The sequence below is a fragment of the Aquarana catesbeiana genome, linkage group LG05 (assembly GCF_042186555.1).
Source record: "Aquarana catesbeiana isolate 2022-GZ linkage group LG05, ASM4218655v1, whole genome shotgun sequence".
In the NCBI taxonomy this organism is placed as follows: Eukaryota; Metazoa; Chordata; class Amphibia; order Anura; family Ranidae; genus Aquarana; species Aquarana catesbeiana.
Window position 1 is genome coordinate 619,804,899 of NC_133328.1, and position 18,264 is coordinate 619,823,162.

Here is an 18,264-nt window from a genome sequence, read left to right on the forward strand (position 1 = left end):
ATCTCACAAAAGTGAGTACACCCCTCACATTTTTGTAAATATTTTATTATATTTTTTCATGTGACAACACAAGAAATGACACTTTGCTACAATGTAAACTGGTGAGTGTACAGCTTGTATAACAGTGTAAATTTGCTGTCCTTTCAAAATAACTCAACACACAGCCATGGCAACAAAAGTGAGTACACCCCTAAATGAAAATGTTCAAATTGGGCCCAAAGTGTCAATATTTTGTGTGGCCACCATTATTTTCAGCTCTGACATAACCATCTTTGGGCATGGAGTTCACCAGAGCTTTACAGGTTGCCACTGGAGTCCTCTTCCACTCCTTCATGGCGACATCACTGAGCTGGTGAATGTTAAAGACCTTGCGCTCTTCCACCTTCCGTTTGAGGATGCTCCACAGAGGCTCAATAGGGTTTAGTTCTGGAGACATGCTTGGCCAGTCCATCACCTTTACCCTCAGCTTCTTTAGCAAGGCAGTGGTCGTCTTGGAGGCGTGTTTGGGGTCGTTATCATGTTGGAATACTGCCCTGCTGCGCAGTCTCCAAATGGAGGGGATCATGCTCTGCTTCAGTATGTCACAGTACATGTTGGCATTCATGGTTCCCTCAATAAAATGGAAGCTCCCCAGTGCCGGCAGCACTCATGCAGCCCCAGACCATGACACCTCCACCACAATGACTGTAGGCAAGACACACTTGTCTTTTTGTACTCCTCACCTAGTTGCCGCCACACACGCCTGACACCATCTGAACCAAATAAGTTTATCTTGGTCTCATCAGACCACAGGACACGGTTCCAGTAATCCATGTCCTTAGTCTGCTTGTCTTCGGCAAACTGTTTGCGGGCTTTCTTGTGCATCATCTTTAGAAGAGGCTTCCTTCTGGGAGGACAGCTATGCAGACCAATTTGATGCAGTGTGCAGCGTATGGTCTGAGCACTGACAGGCTGACCCTTTACCCCTTCAACCTCTGCAGCAATGCTGGCAGCACTCATATGTCTGTTTCCCAAAGACAACCTCTGGATATGACGCTGAGCACATACACTCAACTTCTTTGGTCGACCATGGCGAGGCCTTTTCTGAGTGGAACCTGTCCTGTTAAACTGCTGTATGGTCTTGGCCACCGTGCTGCAGCTCAGTTTCAGGATCTCGGCCATTTTCTTATAGCCTAGGCCATCTTTATGTAGAGCAACAATTCTTTTTTTCAGATCCTCTGTGAGTTCTTTGCCATGAGGTGCCATGTTGAACTTCCAGTGACCAGTATAAGAGAGTGAGAGCGATAACACCAAATTTAACACACCTGCTCACCATTCACACCTGAGACCTTGTAACACTAATGAGACACATGACACCGGGGAGGGAAAATGGCTAATTGGGCACAAATTGGTCAATTTCACTTAGGGGTGTACTCACTTTTGTTGCCAGCGGTTTAGACACTTATGGCTGTGTGTTGAGTTATTTTGAGGGGGCAGCACATTTACACTGTTATACAAGCTGTACGCTCACTACTTTACGTTGTAGCAAAGTGTCATTTCTTCAGTGTTGTCACATGAAAAGATATAAAATATTTACAAACATGTGAGGGGTGTACTCACTTTCGTGAGATACTGTATATGGTGAATTGGATTGTGAAGTTCATGAGAAGATTTGTCACTTCTCACTTTGGTTTAATTTGATTTTGGACTTTTTATTAAACTATTCACATTTTAATATGCATATATACTGGGATTGGTTGAATTTGATGTTATAATCAATATTGGTTGTTTTATGGTTTCTGACACGGTAATATTGACACGGTAATATTCACTTGTTTACGTACAGTGGGGCAAAAAAGTATTTAGTCAGCCACCAATTGTGCAAGTTCTCCCACTTAAAAAGATGAGAGAGGCCTGTAATTGTCATCATAGGTATACCTCAACTATGAGAGACAAAATTTATTTGCAAATTATGGTGGAAAATAAGTATTTAGTCACCTACAAACAAGCAAGATTTCTGGCTCTCACAGACCTGTATCTTCTTCTTTAAGAGGCTCCTCTGTCCTCCACTCATTACCTGTATTAATGGCACCTGTTTGAACTTGTTATCAGTATAAAAGACACCTGTCCACAACCTCAAACAGTCACACGCCAAACTCCACTATGAGTAATAAAGAGCTGTCGAAGAACACCAGAAACAAAATTGTAGACCTGCACCAGGCTGGGAAGACTGAATCTGCAATAGGCAAGCAGCTTGGTGTAAAGAAATCAACTGTGGGAGCAATAATTAGAAAATGGAAGACATACAAGACCACTGATAATCTCCCTCTATCTGGGGCTCCACGCAAGATCTCACCCCGTGGGGTTAAAATGATCACAAGAACGGTGAGCTAAAATCCCAGAACCACATGGGGGGACCTAGTGAATGACCTGCAGAGAGCTGGAACCAACGTAACAAAGGCTACCATCAGTAACACACTACGCCGCCAGGGACTCAGATCCTGCAGTGCCAGACGTGTCCCCCTGCTTAAGCCAGCACATGTCCAGGCCCGTCTGAGGTTTGCTAGAGAGCATTTGGATGATCCAGAAGAGAATTGGGAGAATGTCATATGGTCAGATGAAACCAAAGTAGAACTGTTTGGTAGAAACACAACTCGTCGTGTTTGGAGGAAAGAGAATGCTGAGTTGCAACCAAAGAACACCATACCTACTGTGAAGCAACATCATGCTATCGGGCTGTTTCTCTGCAAAGGGAACAGGACGACTGAACCGTGTACATGAAAGAATGAATGGGGCCATGTATCGTGAGATTTTGAGTGCAAACTTCCTCCCATCAGCCAGGGCATTGAAGATGAAAAGTGGCTGGGTCTTTCAGCATGACAATGATCCCAAACACACCGCCCGGGTCTTTCAGCATGACAATGATCCCAAACACACCGCCCGGGTAACGAAGGAGTGAATTCATAAGAAGCATTTCAAGGTCCTGGAGTGGCCTAGCAAGTCTCCAGATCTCAACCCCATAGAAAACCTTTGGAGGGAGTTGAAAGTCCGTGTTGCCCAGCGACAGCCCCAAAACATCACTGCTCTAGAGGAGATCTGCATGGAAGAATGGGCCAACATACCAGCAACAGTGTGTGACAACCTTGTGAAGACTTACAGAAAATGTTTGACCTCTGTCATTGCCAACAAAGGATATATAACAAAGTATTGAGATGAACTGAGATGTCATAAATTGACAGGTACCGACCTCCCCCATGTGTAAACCTCCCACCCCCCCCCCGCCATGTACACTGTGCTTACCAACCCTCCTGGGTGCCTGGGATGGCCATGTTGATTGTTGGGGCAGAGAGATGTCGGCAAGCATCTGTTTGCTAATTGTCTCACTGCAGAATAAAGCTGAAAGCAATGAGCATCTGATTGCTTTTGGTTTCAGCGCTGTCCCCTCCAGGCCACTGTGTCCGGAGGGAGAAGTTGAGCAAGCGCAATGTGTGCTTGATCAGCTTCCGTGGACTGCAAAGGTGACAATAGGAGTCTGATAGACCGCTGATGTCTCATTCACTTACACTCACATAGGGGACTTAAAAAAAAGTTAAAGGTAAATAAAATAATACAAAAAAAAAAACCTAGAAAAAAATGAAAGCCCCCGAAAAGCCTCTTGTGTGCCAGCCGATCTTCATTTTTACTTGGGTCTTGATTTCCATAACATTGGGGCTCCCATTCCAGCATCCCCCTGCACAATATAACGCACGGGGACAGAGAGGTGTGAATGAGCCCTCAGTGGTGATGGAAAACGCTGTTTCATCATAATGGCTGGGCTGCTCACCCCATATTAATAAGCTGGGGAAAAAAAATCTCCATACATAAACCATTCACCTTTTCTATAATAATGAGCTCCTGAATAGATGTACAGTATGTGGACGATAGCCGTAGCATCGCTGTCCTGCATCACTCATTCCTGTTTCAGTAATGAAACCCACAAGTGTTTTCATGTGTGAATGGCAGCAAGCTATTCATGTCTCTGCATTGCTTCATTATTTTTCCCAGCTCTAGAACATGTAATTAATCTTTTAAATAAATTGTGGTTTGTGAGGGGAGGGGGGAGGAGAATTGGTAATTAGCTATTTTGTTATGTTTGTTAGTTTTAGGTGCTGTTCTCTCTTACACCTTGACATTTCGTAGGTGTTTTATATTCCCGTTCTTTGTATGATTGTATTGTTACAATTATGTCTACATCGAATCTAAACATTGTTTCTTAGGCTGGGTATTAGAAATATAATAGAGGTGTGATTTTTCTACTATCTTAACCACTTACGGACCGTCCACCGCTGTTATACATCTGTACTTTGAAGAGGAATATCGTTATGGCAGGAGCTAGCTACCATAACCCCGGTATCCTCTTCTTCAGCGGGCGGTCAGCCTCAAGATAAAAGTGGTCTCTGCGGCTGATTCGCAGCAAAATCACTTTTATCGGCTGCAGAAGAGGGCTTCGGTGCCCTCCGCCACTTACCGGAGCCATCGGCAGAGGCGGAGGCAATCGGATCCTTTCCCTAGCCTGACATGGAGAGGAGTGAGGGGAAGATGGCCCCCACCCATCTCCATATCATTGCAGGGCAGAAGCGATGTCAAAACGTCACTTCCGCGCATAGCTCCTAAAGGGCCATTTTTTTTTTTTATTATTGCATTTTAGTGTAAATATGAGATCTGATGTCTTTTTGACCCCACATCTCATATTTAAGAGGACCTGTCATGCTTTTTTTTCTATTACAAGGGATGTTTACATTCCTTGTAATAGGAATAAAAGTGACACAATTTTTTTTTAAAAGAACAGTGTAAAAATAAAAGGTAAAATATATAAGGGAAACATTTTTCTTTAAATGCGCCCCGTCGCGACAAACTCGCGTCCAGAAGCGAGCGCATACGTGAGTAGCGTCTGCATATGAAAACGGTGTTCAAACCACACATGTGAGGTATCGCCGCGATCGGTAGAGCGAGAGCAATGATTCTAGCCCTAGACCTCCTCTGTAACTCAAAACATGCAACCTGTATAATTTTTTTAAGTCGCCTATGGAGATTTTTAAGGGTAAAAGTTTGTTTCCATTCCACGAGCGGACGCAATTTTGAAGCATGACATGTTGGGTATCAGTTTACTCCACGTAACATTATCTTTCACAATATAAAAAAAAATTGGGCTAACTTTACTGTTGTCTTATTTTTTAATTAAAAAAATGTGTATTTTTAAAAAAAAAAAGTGCGCTTGTAAGACCACTGCGCAAATACGGTGTGACGGAAAGTATTGCAACGACCGCCATTTTATTCTCTAAGGTGTTAGAAAAAAAATGTATAATGTTTGGGGTTCTAAGTAATTTTCTTGCAAAAAAAAAATGTTTTTAACTTGTAAACAAAAAATCTCAGAAAGAGGCTCGGTCCTTAAGTGGTTAACCAAATCGCTTTAAATGATAATAAAACAGTTTTCCTTTCTGTGTTTCCTAGGTGGTATCAAGTGCCCGGTGTGTAGTTTTGTGTACAGCACAAAATGGGAGTTCAACAGACATCTGAAGAGCAAGCATGGACTGAAAATGGTTGAAAATGGCAAGGAAACGGGGTGGGAGGTAAGAATGGTGTATGCACTTTTAAGGAATATCGAGAAATTCTGTATAGAAATAATAGATAACTGCTTTGTAAAAAAAAAAAATATATATATATTACTCAGAGTCAGCATAAATGAGTACACCCCATCAGATCTGTCAGAAAACCTTTCCTTTCCTTTCAGAATCAACATTTTCTATGGTACACTATACTACAAAATACTCCCACAAATGTGGACTATTGATTGCAACCAAGATTTGTTAATTTGCACACACAAATAAGTATTTTTTCTAACAAATTCAATCAAGACCATGTTACAAAAAATGAATACACCCCAATAAAAGTCTTAGGCTCCATGCAGGCTGGAGCTCTTAAACGGCCGTTTTTTGGAGTTTGAGCGTTTTTTTTAACAGCCCATAAGCTCCACTTTATCCTATGTGTCCATGCACACATGGACATTTTTGAACTTTTATCAGCAATGAAGTTTATGATCACAAAAAACGCCAAACGCTGATAAATGTCGATAAACGCTCAAAAACGTGGCTCACCAGCGTTTTTTAAATTTTTTGATCCATTGAAAAAAATTAAAAAATGCTAACGTGGAAAAACGCTAATAAACGCTATTGCAAAAACGTTGAAAGACTCACTGCAAAGCTACTGGCGTTTTTATAACATAATTTTAACGTCCAGTGTGCATGGAGCCTAAGGAGGAAAGCTAAATTTTACACAACAAAATCCTAATTAACAAGAACTCAACTACAGGTGAGTCTAATTATTCATTAAATCGGTGTCCATTAGACAGTTGAGGTGCGTTACTTAACAAAGAAAACCCCTTCCCATTTCATGGTGGCAGCAATGGCACCACATGGAAGAGAAATGTCACAAGGCCTGAGAAAGAAAATAATTTCTTAACACAAGAAATGTGAAGGCTACAAGGAGATCAGCAAAGCTTTACTTATGAGTCGGAGTACTGTAGCAAGACTGATACAAAAAATTAACAGAGATGGAACTGCAACCATCTCGCAGAGAAGTCCAGGCCGTCCAGGGAAGTTACCACCTCAACAGGAGCGTCTTCTGATGAGAAGGGTTGAAGAAAATCGCCATGAAACTACAGTTAGCTAAAGAAGTAGAATGCCAAGCTGGGGTGATTGTTTCCTGTGACACAATACGGCGTACACTGCAGAGGAATGGCATGCATGTGTGTCATCCACGAAGGAAGCCCATGCACAAAAAAGCCTGCCTAGAATTTGTCAGGACCCATGCTGAAAAAGAAGAAGTCTACTAGTACTCCATACTGTGGAGTGATGAGACCAAGATAAATGTTTTGGAACTGATGGCTTTAAAACTGTATGGCGTCACAAAGGTGAGGAGTACAAAGGAAAATGCATGGTGCCTACAGTGAATTTTGGTGGTGGCAGTGTCCTTCTGTGGGGCTGGATGAGTACTGCCAGTGTCGGGGAGCTAAATTTCATTGATGATATACTGAAAGAGAAGATGATACCATCACTCTGTGCCCTTGGTCATCGTGCACTTTTTCAACATGACAATGATCCAAAACACACATCTAAGGTCCCTGTTGCATTTCTGAAGAAGAACAGCGTGAGAGTGATTCAGTGGCCAAGTATGTCTCCTGATCTGAACCCGGTCGAACACCTATGGGGAATTCTGAAGAGACAAGTTGAGCATCACTCTCCATCCAGCAGGAGGTTGTTCTTGAACAATGGAAAATAATAAATGTTGCAATATGTCCCCAACCTGTTCATTCCATTCCTAGAAGACTTGTGCTGTCCTTACAAATCATGGAGGTCTTACAAAATACTAGCTGTCGTAGTTTTTGTTGTGGGGTGTATTCATTTTTGCATCAACTAATTTGAGTAAAACTGAAAATTTTGTAATCAGAGTTATATTATTAACCTTACTTTCATGTAATGAGATAAACAAATGTTCTATAAAACTCTGTGTTGTCAACATTTTGGAAATTGTTCTTGTGTTCATTTAGATATTGATTAAAAATTTATGCTGAGCACTGTATATATACAGTTGTGCTCAAAAGTTTGCATGCCCTGGCATAAATTGTGACATTTTGCCATTGCTATTGAAAATATTACTGATTATGCCACATTTTGATTTAAGGATAGTGTTTATATGAAGCCATTTATTTTCACATAGTTGTTTGGCTCCTTTTTAAATCATAACAGAAATCACCCAAATGGCCCTGATCAAAAGTTTCCATCCCTTGTATTGTTTGGCCTTGGTACAGACACACAAGGTGACACACACAGGTTAAAATGGCAATTAAAGGTTAATTCCCCACATCTGTGGCTTTTGAAAAGTCATATAGTGTCTGTGTATAAATAGTGTCTGTGTATAAATAGTCAATGAGTTTGTTAGTTCTCACGTGGATGCACTGAGCAGGCTAGATACTGCACCATGGGGAGCAGAAAAGAACTGTCAAAAGACCCTGCGTAACAAGGTAATGGAACTTTATAAAGATGGAAAAGGATATAAAAAGATATCTAAAGCCTTGAATATGCCAGTAAGTACTGTTCAATCACTTATGAAATGGAAAATTAGAGGATCTCTTAATACCAAGCCAAGGTCAGGTAGACCAAGAAAGATTGCAGCCACAACTGCCAGAAGAATTTTTCGGGATACAAAGAAAAACCCACAGGTAATTTCTGGAGAAATACAGGCTGCTCTGGGAAATAACAGTGTGGTTGTTTCAAGGAGCACAATATGATGATGCTTGAACAAAATGAGCTGCATGGTCGAGTTGCCAAATAGAAGCCTTTATTGTGCCAATACCACAAAAAAGCCCATTTACAATATGCCCGAGAACACCTTGACGCGCCTCACAGCCTATGGCACACTGTAATCTGGAGTGACGAGACCAAAACAGTGTTTTATGGTCACAACCATAAGCGCTTTGTTTGGAGAGGGGTCAACAAGAATACCATCTCTCTGTGAAGCATGGTGGTGGCTCACTGATGTTTTGAGGTGTGTGAGCACCCCAGGAATCTGGGGTGGCACAGGGAATCTTGAGAAAATTGATGGCAAGATGAATGCACCATGTTATCATAAAATACTGGCAGACAATTTGTATTCTTCTGCATGAAAGCTGCGCAGGGATGCTCTTGGACTTTCCAGCACGGCAATGACCCTAAGCACAAGGTCAAGTTGACCCTCTAGTGGTTACAGCAGAAAAAGATGAAGGTTCTGGTGTGGCCATCACAGTCTCCTGACCTTAATATCATCAAGCCACTCTGGGGAGATCTCAAACGTGCGGCTCATGCACGGCAACAAAAGACTTTGCATGACCTGGAGGCATTTTGAGAAGGCGAATGGGCAGCTATACCACCGGCAAGAATTTGGGGCCTCATAGACCACTATTACAAAAGACTGCACACTGTCATTAATGCTAAAGAGGGCAATACACAGTATTAAGGACTAAGAGGATCCAGACTTGTGAACAGGGGGCATTTAAATTGCTTACTTGTTGCCATGTTTTTGTTTTATGATTTTGCCATTCTGTTATCGCCTACAGTTACAGAATATGGATCCCATAAGAAATAAAAGAAATGTGTTTTGCCTGCTCACTCACTCATGTTTTCTTTAAAAATGGTGCAAACTGTATATTACCAATTTTCCAAGGGTATGCAAACTTTTGAGCACAACTGTGTATATATACTGTGTGTGTGTGTGTATATCAGTGGTGGCTGGTGATAAATTTTGGGGGGGGGCCGGCAAACATTGTACCCACAATCATCCCCCCGGTCGGGTTACTCGTACCCCCACGCCCTTGGGTTGGTTGGGCGGTTGGGTCCGCACACAACCACCACAACCATCGGTGAGTTGATGAGCCCTGCATTTACCTGCAGGCGGCACTTCCCTCCGGGTGGCGGCTTCGTCCCCTGTGTCTCTTCCAGGGGCCTCCATTAGTGTTCCAAACGCTAAGATCCCTTGTGTCCACACTAAGACCCCATATACACTATTAGATTTTCTGCAGATTTTTGTCTTCAGGTTTACCAAAACCATATAATATGAGGTCAAACCTTAAGAGTTTCAATTTGTATGCAGTCAGGCAGGCCCTTGCATTACATGGTTTTGGTAAATCTGAAGACCAAATCTAATTGTGTGTATGGAGCCTTAGAGTCCTTGGTATGGTGCTGCTGTGAAAATGCTTATTTTTTTGTGTTGCAACAGAAGAGAATTCCACAAGATCGTGTGGTGTGCCTGGTGTCTCCACACATGCCCCCTTCTTATTGCTTCTCTCACCAGAAATATTTCCCCTTAAGGGGGTAGCCAGCATTCACAGCACCACCTGGCTGTATATGTATGTCCAGGACCAGCCCTAGCGTGTTTCTCCTTATTCTTACTTCCACTGTCCCAGCAGTCTCAAACCTGCATGAAAATAGCAAAAACGGGCTCCATAGCGTAATACCATAGACCAGAGTTTATTAAAATAAGTAGTATTGCACTTACATTTACTTTAAAATCAACCAGCATAAAAAAAGGAACAGGAACTCCGGGGCGCGATGCGCTCCACAGACCCGAAAACCGGAAGTGATGCAATGATGCTGTAGCTCCGTTCTACGCATTTCGTCACAGCAACGTCATAGGGGAAAACATCCTAGAACTGATCCTGGACATCCATACACATTTACAGGTTGCTGTAAATTCTGGCTACCCCCTTGAGGGGAGAGATTTCTGGTGAGTAAAGCAATAAGGGGGGGCACATGTGAAGACACCAAGCACACCGCTTGATCTTGTGGAATTCTCTTCTGTTGCAACAACAAAAATAAGTGTTTTCACAGCAGCACCATACCAAGGAATCTTAGAGGGAGATTTACTAAAGCTGGTGCATGCAAAATCTGGTGCAGCTCTGCATAGAAACCAATCAGCTTCCAGGTTTTATTGTCATAGCTTAAGTTAGAAGCTGATTGGCTGCTATGCACAGCTGCACCAGATTCTTTGTGCTTCAGTTTTAGTAAATCTCCCGCTTAGTGTGGACACATGATGTTTGGAACACTGTAATAAGGACGCAATATTCATTGTCATCTTTTAACCACATAAGGATTTATTATTTGAAGCACTGGTCACTTTATATGAACTTTGGAAATATTGGTTACAGGATGTAATATCCATTGTTGTTTCTTCAATCACATAAGGATTTATGTTTTGCAGCACTGGTCACTTTATACGATTTTTGGAATGTTATTCATTGTCATTTTTTTAAAGCACTGGTCACTTTCACATGTTATTAGCACAAATTAATTTTATTGTGAGTCACTGTACATGGATTTTGGTACACTGCTTACATATGATCTGATTAGGCTTAAATATTTTCTTTATTAAGCACTTTATAGGCATGCAAATACCAGCGCCAAACCCACTTTTACATCAAATTATAATTTCTGACCCTACCTCGGAAGTCAGTCACAGTGGAGGCAGCAGCTATACAAACATATATTATTATTTATTGTCCATAGCGTGGAATCATACAATACACTACCAATGTGAGAAGAAGACATTTTCCCCGTGGGGTTTTGTATTGCAGCCAAAGAAATTTGAAGAGATAAATAAAGTATGTTTTTTTATTGAAAAAGTATCATACAATATAATTTATGTTAAAACATGAGCTCTGTTATTCAATTCATTGTATATACATAATGATACACAAAACACATATACTATAGTATAGGGTTATATAGTCATACTAAGTAACCCCAACGCGCTTCGACCATTAGTGGTAGAGGTCTTCTTCTAAGGGAAAAAGAGGAATACAAGAGCTCTACAAAAAATATAATAAAAGAGAAACTGCTTTTGAAGAACAGAATATACAATGGGGACAGAAAGTATTCAGACCCCCTTAAATTTTTCACTCTTTGTTATATTGCAGCCATTTAAGTTCATTTTTGTCCTCATTAATGTACACACAGCACCCCATATTGACAGAAAAACACAAAATTGTTGACATTTTTGCAGATTTATTAAAAAAGAAAAACTGAAATATCACATGGTCCCAAGTATTCAGACCCTTTGCTCAGTATTTAGTAGAAGCACCCTTTTGATCTAATACAGCCATGAGTCTTTTTGGGAAAGATGCAACAAGTTTTTCACACCTGGATTTGTGGATCCTCTGCCATTCCTCCTTGCCGATCCTCTCCAGTTCTGTCAGGTTGGATGGTAAACGTTGTGAAGCCACTCCTTCATTATTTTAGCTGTGTGCTTAGGGTCATTGTCTTGTTGGAGGGTAAACCTTCGGCCCAGTCTGAGGTCCTGAGCACTCTGGAGAAGGTTTTCGTCCAGGATATCCCTGTACTTGGCCGCATTCACCTTTCCCTCGATTGCAACCAGTCGTCCTGTCCCTGCTGCTGAAAAGCACCCCCACAGCATGATGCTGCCACCACCATGCTTTACTGTAGGGACTGTATTGGACAGGTGATGAGCAGTGCCTGGTTTTCTCCACACATATCGCTTAGAATTAAGGCCAAAAAGTTCTATCTTGGTCTCATCAGACCAAAGAATCTTATTTCTCACCATCTTGGAGTCCTTCAGGCGTTTTTTAGCAAACTCCATGCAGGCTTTCATGTGTCTTGCACTGAGGAGAGGCTTCCGTCGGGCCACTCTGCCATAAAGCCCCAACTGGTGGAGGGCTGAAGTGATGGTTGACTTTCTACAACTTACACCCATCTCCCGACTGCATCCCTGGAGCTCAGCCACAGTGATCTTTGGATTCTTCTTTACCTCTCTCACCAAGGCTCTTCTCCCCCAATAGCTCCGTTTGGCCAGACGGCCAGCTCTAGGAAGGGGAACCTTAAGTACAGCAGAAATTTTTTTGTAACCTTGGCCAGATCTGTGCCTTGCCACAATTCTGTCTCTGAGCTCGTCAGGCAGTTCCTTTGACCTCATGATTCTCATTTGCTCTGACATGCACTGTGAGCTGTAAGGTCTTATATAGACAGGTGTGTGGCTTTCCTAATCAAGTCCAATCAGTATAACCAAACACAGCTGGACTCAAATGAAGGTGTAGAACCATCTCAAGGATGATCAGAAGAAATGGACAGCACCTGAGTTAAATATATGAGTGTCACAGCAAAGGGTCTGAATACTTAGGACCATGTGATATTTCAGTTTTTCTTTTTCAATAAATCTGCAAAAATGTCAACAATTCTGTGTTTTTCTGTCAATATGGGGTGCTGTGTGTACATTAATGAGGAAAAAAAAAATGAACTTAAATGATTTTAGCAAATGGCTGCAATATAACAAAGAGTGAAAAATTTAAGGGGGTCTGAATACTTTCCTTCCCCACTGTATGTAACCATATAGGTATTGCCAAAATTGAATTGAATAACAGAGCTCATGTTTTAACATAACTTATATTGTATGATACTTTTTCAATAAAAAACATACTTTATTTATCTCTTCAAATTTCTTTGGCTTCAATACAAAACCCCATGGGGAAAATTTTTCCTTCTTATATTCTATTTGGGGCGTGCAGCAATCCTTTTTCTCACCATTAGTATCGCCCCCTTTTTCTACACTAACAATTTGGATGAGCCCCTATTCTTTGTTAACTAGTGAAACAGAAGTTGCTCTCAGCAGCTTAATAAGGTAGGATAAGTGTCGGAGCAGGTTTGAGTCAGTGCCATTTTAATTGTTCGGAGTTCTTCCATTTTGGCCATAGAGGAGGCCCCGGGTCAGGCAGCCAGGGGGCCCATAATGTGATGTGAAGAGAGTTTTGGGTTCTGGCACCGCAACTGAGCGCTGTAAGGTTGGTGATGAATGTGCAGCCTGTCAGGGTGTTGTCAGATAAGCCGCAGATCTGTGCTACTAGGCAGCATCTGTTTACAGTGATTAATGTGCAGACAATGCATGGAGTAAATGGACCATCAACAGCACTTTGTGTCTAATGGGTAATGGATTGCCTTCTCCTTCACAATGGGGTGTAGATGTCACTGGACTGGCAGTAACCCAGCACACTTCTTGTGTCGGAGACCTGTTAGCAATGGCGGTTTCTTAAAAGGCGAAACACAGTTGAAATACATTGAAGTGAGCTGTTTTACATGCCAAAAGGATTTGTATGTCTGTCCATCCAGGGCTGATATTTAGTTTAGGAAATTAATAGGTACCATAGTTTTTCACTATTTCACTGGTATGTGTAATTTTGCTTTTGAGGCTTGGCATATTTGGTTATTAGGTCTCATTTCCAAATGGGGATTAGAGACAGTCTGCGAATTCTGGCAGTGGCGGCTTGTGCTTCATTGGTCGGGGGGGGCAGCAGACGAACCCCCCGACCCGCTTCTTGATTGGCCGGGAGGAGAATCGGTGTGACAATAGGAAATTATCATTCCCTATTGTCACACAACTAGGTGGGCTCAGGGCGCAGTGCTCTGTGCCCCGAGCCCACCCTTTTTTTAAGCCTATTGGAGCCTCTGGCTCTAATCACATGCTTCAAGGAAAAAAAACCCTCATTGGAATCCATGCGTCCGGCGCCCTGCATGTAGATTAAAGTGCCAGACACATTGATAGGGGGGCGGCGCCCCTAATGGACGGGCCGCCACTGAATTACAGTGTTTACATTTAGCTGTCGCCGCTCTGCCCATGTGAATGAACTAGGGATCTACCAATTTTTGGAGCGGCCGATTATCGGCGGGCCAATATTCACATTTTTCAAATTATCGCTCAGAAACGTACCAATATTACCGATATTGGTCAGACCTCCTCCCCCTGTCCCTGCACGGTGCTCACTGCAGCCTCTGCCAATCTGTGAGCGGGCAGCAGAGAGATGACATCATCTCTCACTGCCTGCCTTGCATCACCGCTGTTCCACCTCTACAGGAGGGCCACAAAGGCTGCTCTTGATAGAGCTACAGCCGCAGGCAACCAGAGAGATAGTTATGTCATCTTTCACCGCCCACATGTGGAAGTTGACCCGCTCAGAGAGGCTGCCAGAAGTATTGTAAGTAGTGACAAGCTGCATCTGGGTGGCAGGTGACAGTGTCAAGTGACACGTTGTATCTAGTGGCAGGTGACGGTGGCAAGTGACATGCTGCATCAGGTGACGGTGGCAAGTGACACACTGCATCTGGTGGCAGGTGATGGTGGCAAGTGACATGCTGCATCTGGTGGCAGGTGATGGTAATGTACAGAATATCGGCACCTGATATCGGCTATTGGCCTGAAAGGCGGCCAAAAATCGGTATCGGCCCTGAAAAAACTGTATCGGTCGACCCCAAGAATGAACGACAAACAGACTGGATATGTCTGCAATTAATCGCACATGGATCAGTTACCTGTGGTTGGGGACGGAAGATCGCACCTGGATTGAAACGATAACATCCAGGGGTGATCATTCGTTCCTAACCGCAGCATGTGTGTTTACCCACAGATAGTTAGACATATGTGGCCAGTGTCCGCTTGTCACTGTCACACAAGCAGAGCAGCCACAGCTATATGTAAATACTGGTGTTTCTGGTTGCCAGAATCTATTGATTCTTGCTGCCGGAACTTGCAGACCAGCCCTAATAGCCTTATATTGTGCTTGTGCACACTGCAATTAAAGTGTATTTTTTGCTGAAAATATAGATTTTGATACAGTTGCGCAATTATCATGTTAAATGAAAAAAAATTTTCAACTGCCGCCATTTTATTCTTCGGGGTCCCTGCTTTTCAGAAAATGTATTTGGGGGTTTTAACAATCTTCATTTTTTTAATGTGCAGACATTTTTTTAAAAATGGCTCTGACAGCGAAAAGGCTCTGGCAAGGATAGTTTTACACACCAAAAGTTTGGGCAGCCATGTACAATAAATGTTTCATTATTGCATCATTGAAGGGAATGGAAACCTAATCTTTCTGCTGGAATACGCTGCGTGAACAAAGCGAGCCAGTGCCCACCCAAAACTGAATTATCTTTGTTTTTGATTTTTTTGGCTAGCAAACGATTCTCTAGCTGCATGCTCCTTATTCTACGTTTTTTTTTTTTTTGCCTGCTTGATGTTTATAAAGCCTTCTTTGTGTTTATAATGTGCGACATTCAGCAGCTGGTGGATGTGACCGAGGAGATCTCTACGCAGTTCCTTCATATCGCTGAAGCCGAAGCAGATGCTCAGGGAACGCAGACAGCTGTTGCCGCTCTCCAGGATTTGAGATACACCTCGGAAACCAGTAAGTGGAGCATGAAGTTCATCCTTCCCGGGGCCCTCACATGAATAATTAAGAGTGGGAAAGTAAATATCATCTCTTGTGTGTTAGAACTTTAGACTGTTTGCTCCACTAGCACCTAGCGTGTGTTAAAGGCAAGTGCCTGATTAAAGTTCACCGTTTTTGTTCACCTGTAAGCTGTTTGCTCTCCTCATCTTGTCATGCTTCTTCACTTTGCTATGTCCCCCTGACCCTGTCCTTTTCTACTGGCCATGGGTCATTGATACCCAGAGGTAGAGGCATAACTAGAACCTTCAGAGCTTTGGTGTGAGAAGCTATGAAGGGACCTCCTTCCCTCCGAGCCCGGGGTTCTTTCACACTGATCCCAGGGCCCTCTACTCCTGTCACACGTCCTTTTTTTATGGTCCCACAGTGGACCCTTTCACACATTCTTCAGCGAGCCTCCTTCCTGCCATCTTGGGGCCCTCATCACAGTGGTGGAACGACAGGGCCCAATCGCTAGTGCGACCTTTGTGACCCTGGTAGTTCCGCCACGGATGTCAGTAGTTTTTAATTTTTGTTGTTTTTTTTTTTTTACAACTTTTTTGGGAGCCCCGTTGGGGGACTTTGGTGAAATATGAGGGGTCTAAGCAGATCTCTAAAGTTTCACCTTTGAGACAGAGAAAAGAGTTTGAGAATACAGCCCTCGATCCCAGTCTGTGCAGCCTCAGCCGCACAGACTGAATGGACAAGGAATAGCTCTGTACAGAGTTTTCCATTCATTCACAAACCGAAGCATAGTAAACACAGTTTACTGTGCTTCAGTTATGAATAGACACAGAAGCGATCAGTACCGATCAGTCACTGTGTCCATTCAGAAAAGGAAGGAGACAGTAAATTTACATATTTTCCGGTGACACATCCCCAGCAACAGCCGATGGGAAAGGGGAGGGGGGAAGCCGGCAGCGCTGCTGGGAGGGAGAGGAGGAGAAGCAGGCTTTCAGCAGCTGCAGGAGGAAAATGGAGGCCATTGGTTCCTTTATATGCCACCCCTGCTATCCAGGTGTATAACAGGGGAGCCGCATGCACTCCCTGGAGCATAGGGCTAGCTCGCAATTGCGACCCCTATAGTTATGCCCCTGCCCAGAGCAGTCTCCCCCCGCATGTGCATGTGGCAATGTGAGCCACTGTTGGAGGTTGTGGGGAATTTTGGAAGGCTCAAAGCTTTGAAACAGGCTGGGGGGGGGGGGGGGGGCACTGTGGAGGCTGAGGGCTCTCATGGGGCATGATGGAGGGCTGGAAGCTCTGCAACATTATTTTTAGTCATTCAACAACTGAAGTGCCAAGGTTGCCTACCCCTGCTCTGGTGAAAATATTATGTTCAGGACGCACTTTGGAGAAATAGTATACTTCGCTATTCCTAATTGTACCCATTAGTTGTCCACCATCAGCTAAAGGGTAATATTTACCCCTTTAAATGGTGCACATTGATGAAGAAGATTTGGTAAACATCATTTTGTCTTTATGGCATCAGGTGAGCTTAAACCCAATTTCTGAACATTATTTGTTTTCATATCTGAAAATTGCTATGCAGAAGACTTGCTTTGTTTTTCTGGAATACTGCAGATGGTCTCACAGATGGCGGCTTTAGAGAAAGCATACACAACGCCGATTAGAGAGAGAAAAAAAGACGTTTGTAAAGCCACTTGGTATACAATCATTTCAGATAATGAAAAAAGTTGTGTTTATTTCCTGTTCATTAATTATGTATTTTAATACGCTCCAAAGACTGCAAAGGCCAAAGAGCGCATTAGCAAACTTTATCACTTTGGCTGCTGTTAACTTGTACCTATTGATTTTTCGAAAAGGTGAGAAGCTCGACCCCACCGCTATGAACATACTCCAACAAATCATCGAGTTGGGCACGGAGTCCCATGACGCTGTCGCCTCCGTTGTTGCCATGGCACCGGGAACTGTGACAGTTGTAGAGCAGGTAATTCCCTTGTTTTCACTTTAATGGGATTGTAGTAGACAATGCAGCAATGATGTTTTAAGGGAAGCCACAGTGTTTTTTTCCACGAATAGTTGAATTTTCTTTGCGATGTCTACCTAAAATGACTTTTTAAAATGGCTTTCATATACTTGCTTGGTGTTCCATGACCATCACACCTACTATATGACCAAAAGTATGTGAACACCCCTTCCAATTGACTGAGTTTAGGGGTACCTTCACTGGAAACACCTAAACTCAATCCAACCTTGTGGCAACAGTTTGGGAAGTTCCCTTTCTGTTCTATCATGATTGTGCCCACTATATACAAAGCCAGCTCCATAAAGACATGGTTTAGTGTGGAGTTCCCTTCACTGGAAGTAAGGGGCCAAGCCCAACCCCTGAAAAGCAACTCTACACCGTGTGAAGATGCTTTTCAGGGGTTGGGCTTGGCCCCTTAACAATTTGGGGATTGCCCCTTCCTGTTCCAAACAGGGGCGGATACAGGGGGGGGGCAACGGGACAATTGCCCCCCCCCCCCCCCCGAAAATATCAGTGACTGCAG

The 18,264-nt window shown here is 43.1% G+C and overlaps 1 protein-coding gene across 2 annotated transcripts in view; it reads left to right on the plus strand.

Annotated features, from left to right (window-relative positions):
* Positions 1-18,264, plus strand: part of ZFAT (zinc finger and AT-hook domain containing) — a 292,845-nt gene that overhangs the window by 262,017 nt on the left and 12,564 nt on the right. The window contains exons 14-16 of one of the 2 annotated variants that reach the window (XM_073632280.1): positions 5,470-5,588; positions 15,610-15,733; positions 17,578-17,702. In XM_073632280.1, the coding sequence (XP_073488381.1) occupies positions 5,470-5,588; positions 15,610-15,733; positions 17,578-17,702 (368 nt within the window). Of the gene's footprint in view, positions 1-5,469; positions 5,589-15,606; positions 15,734-17,577; positions 17,703-18,264 lie in introns of both variants that reach the window. The other variant, XM_073632279.1, reaches the window with a different exon arrangement.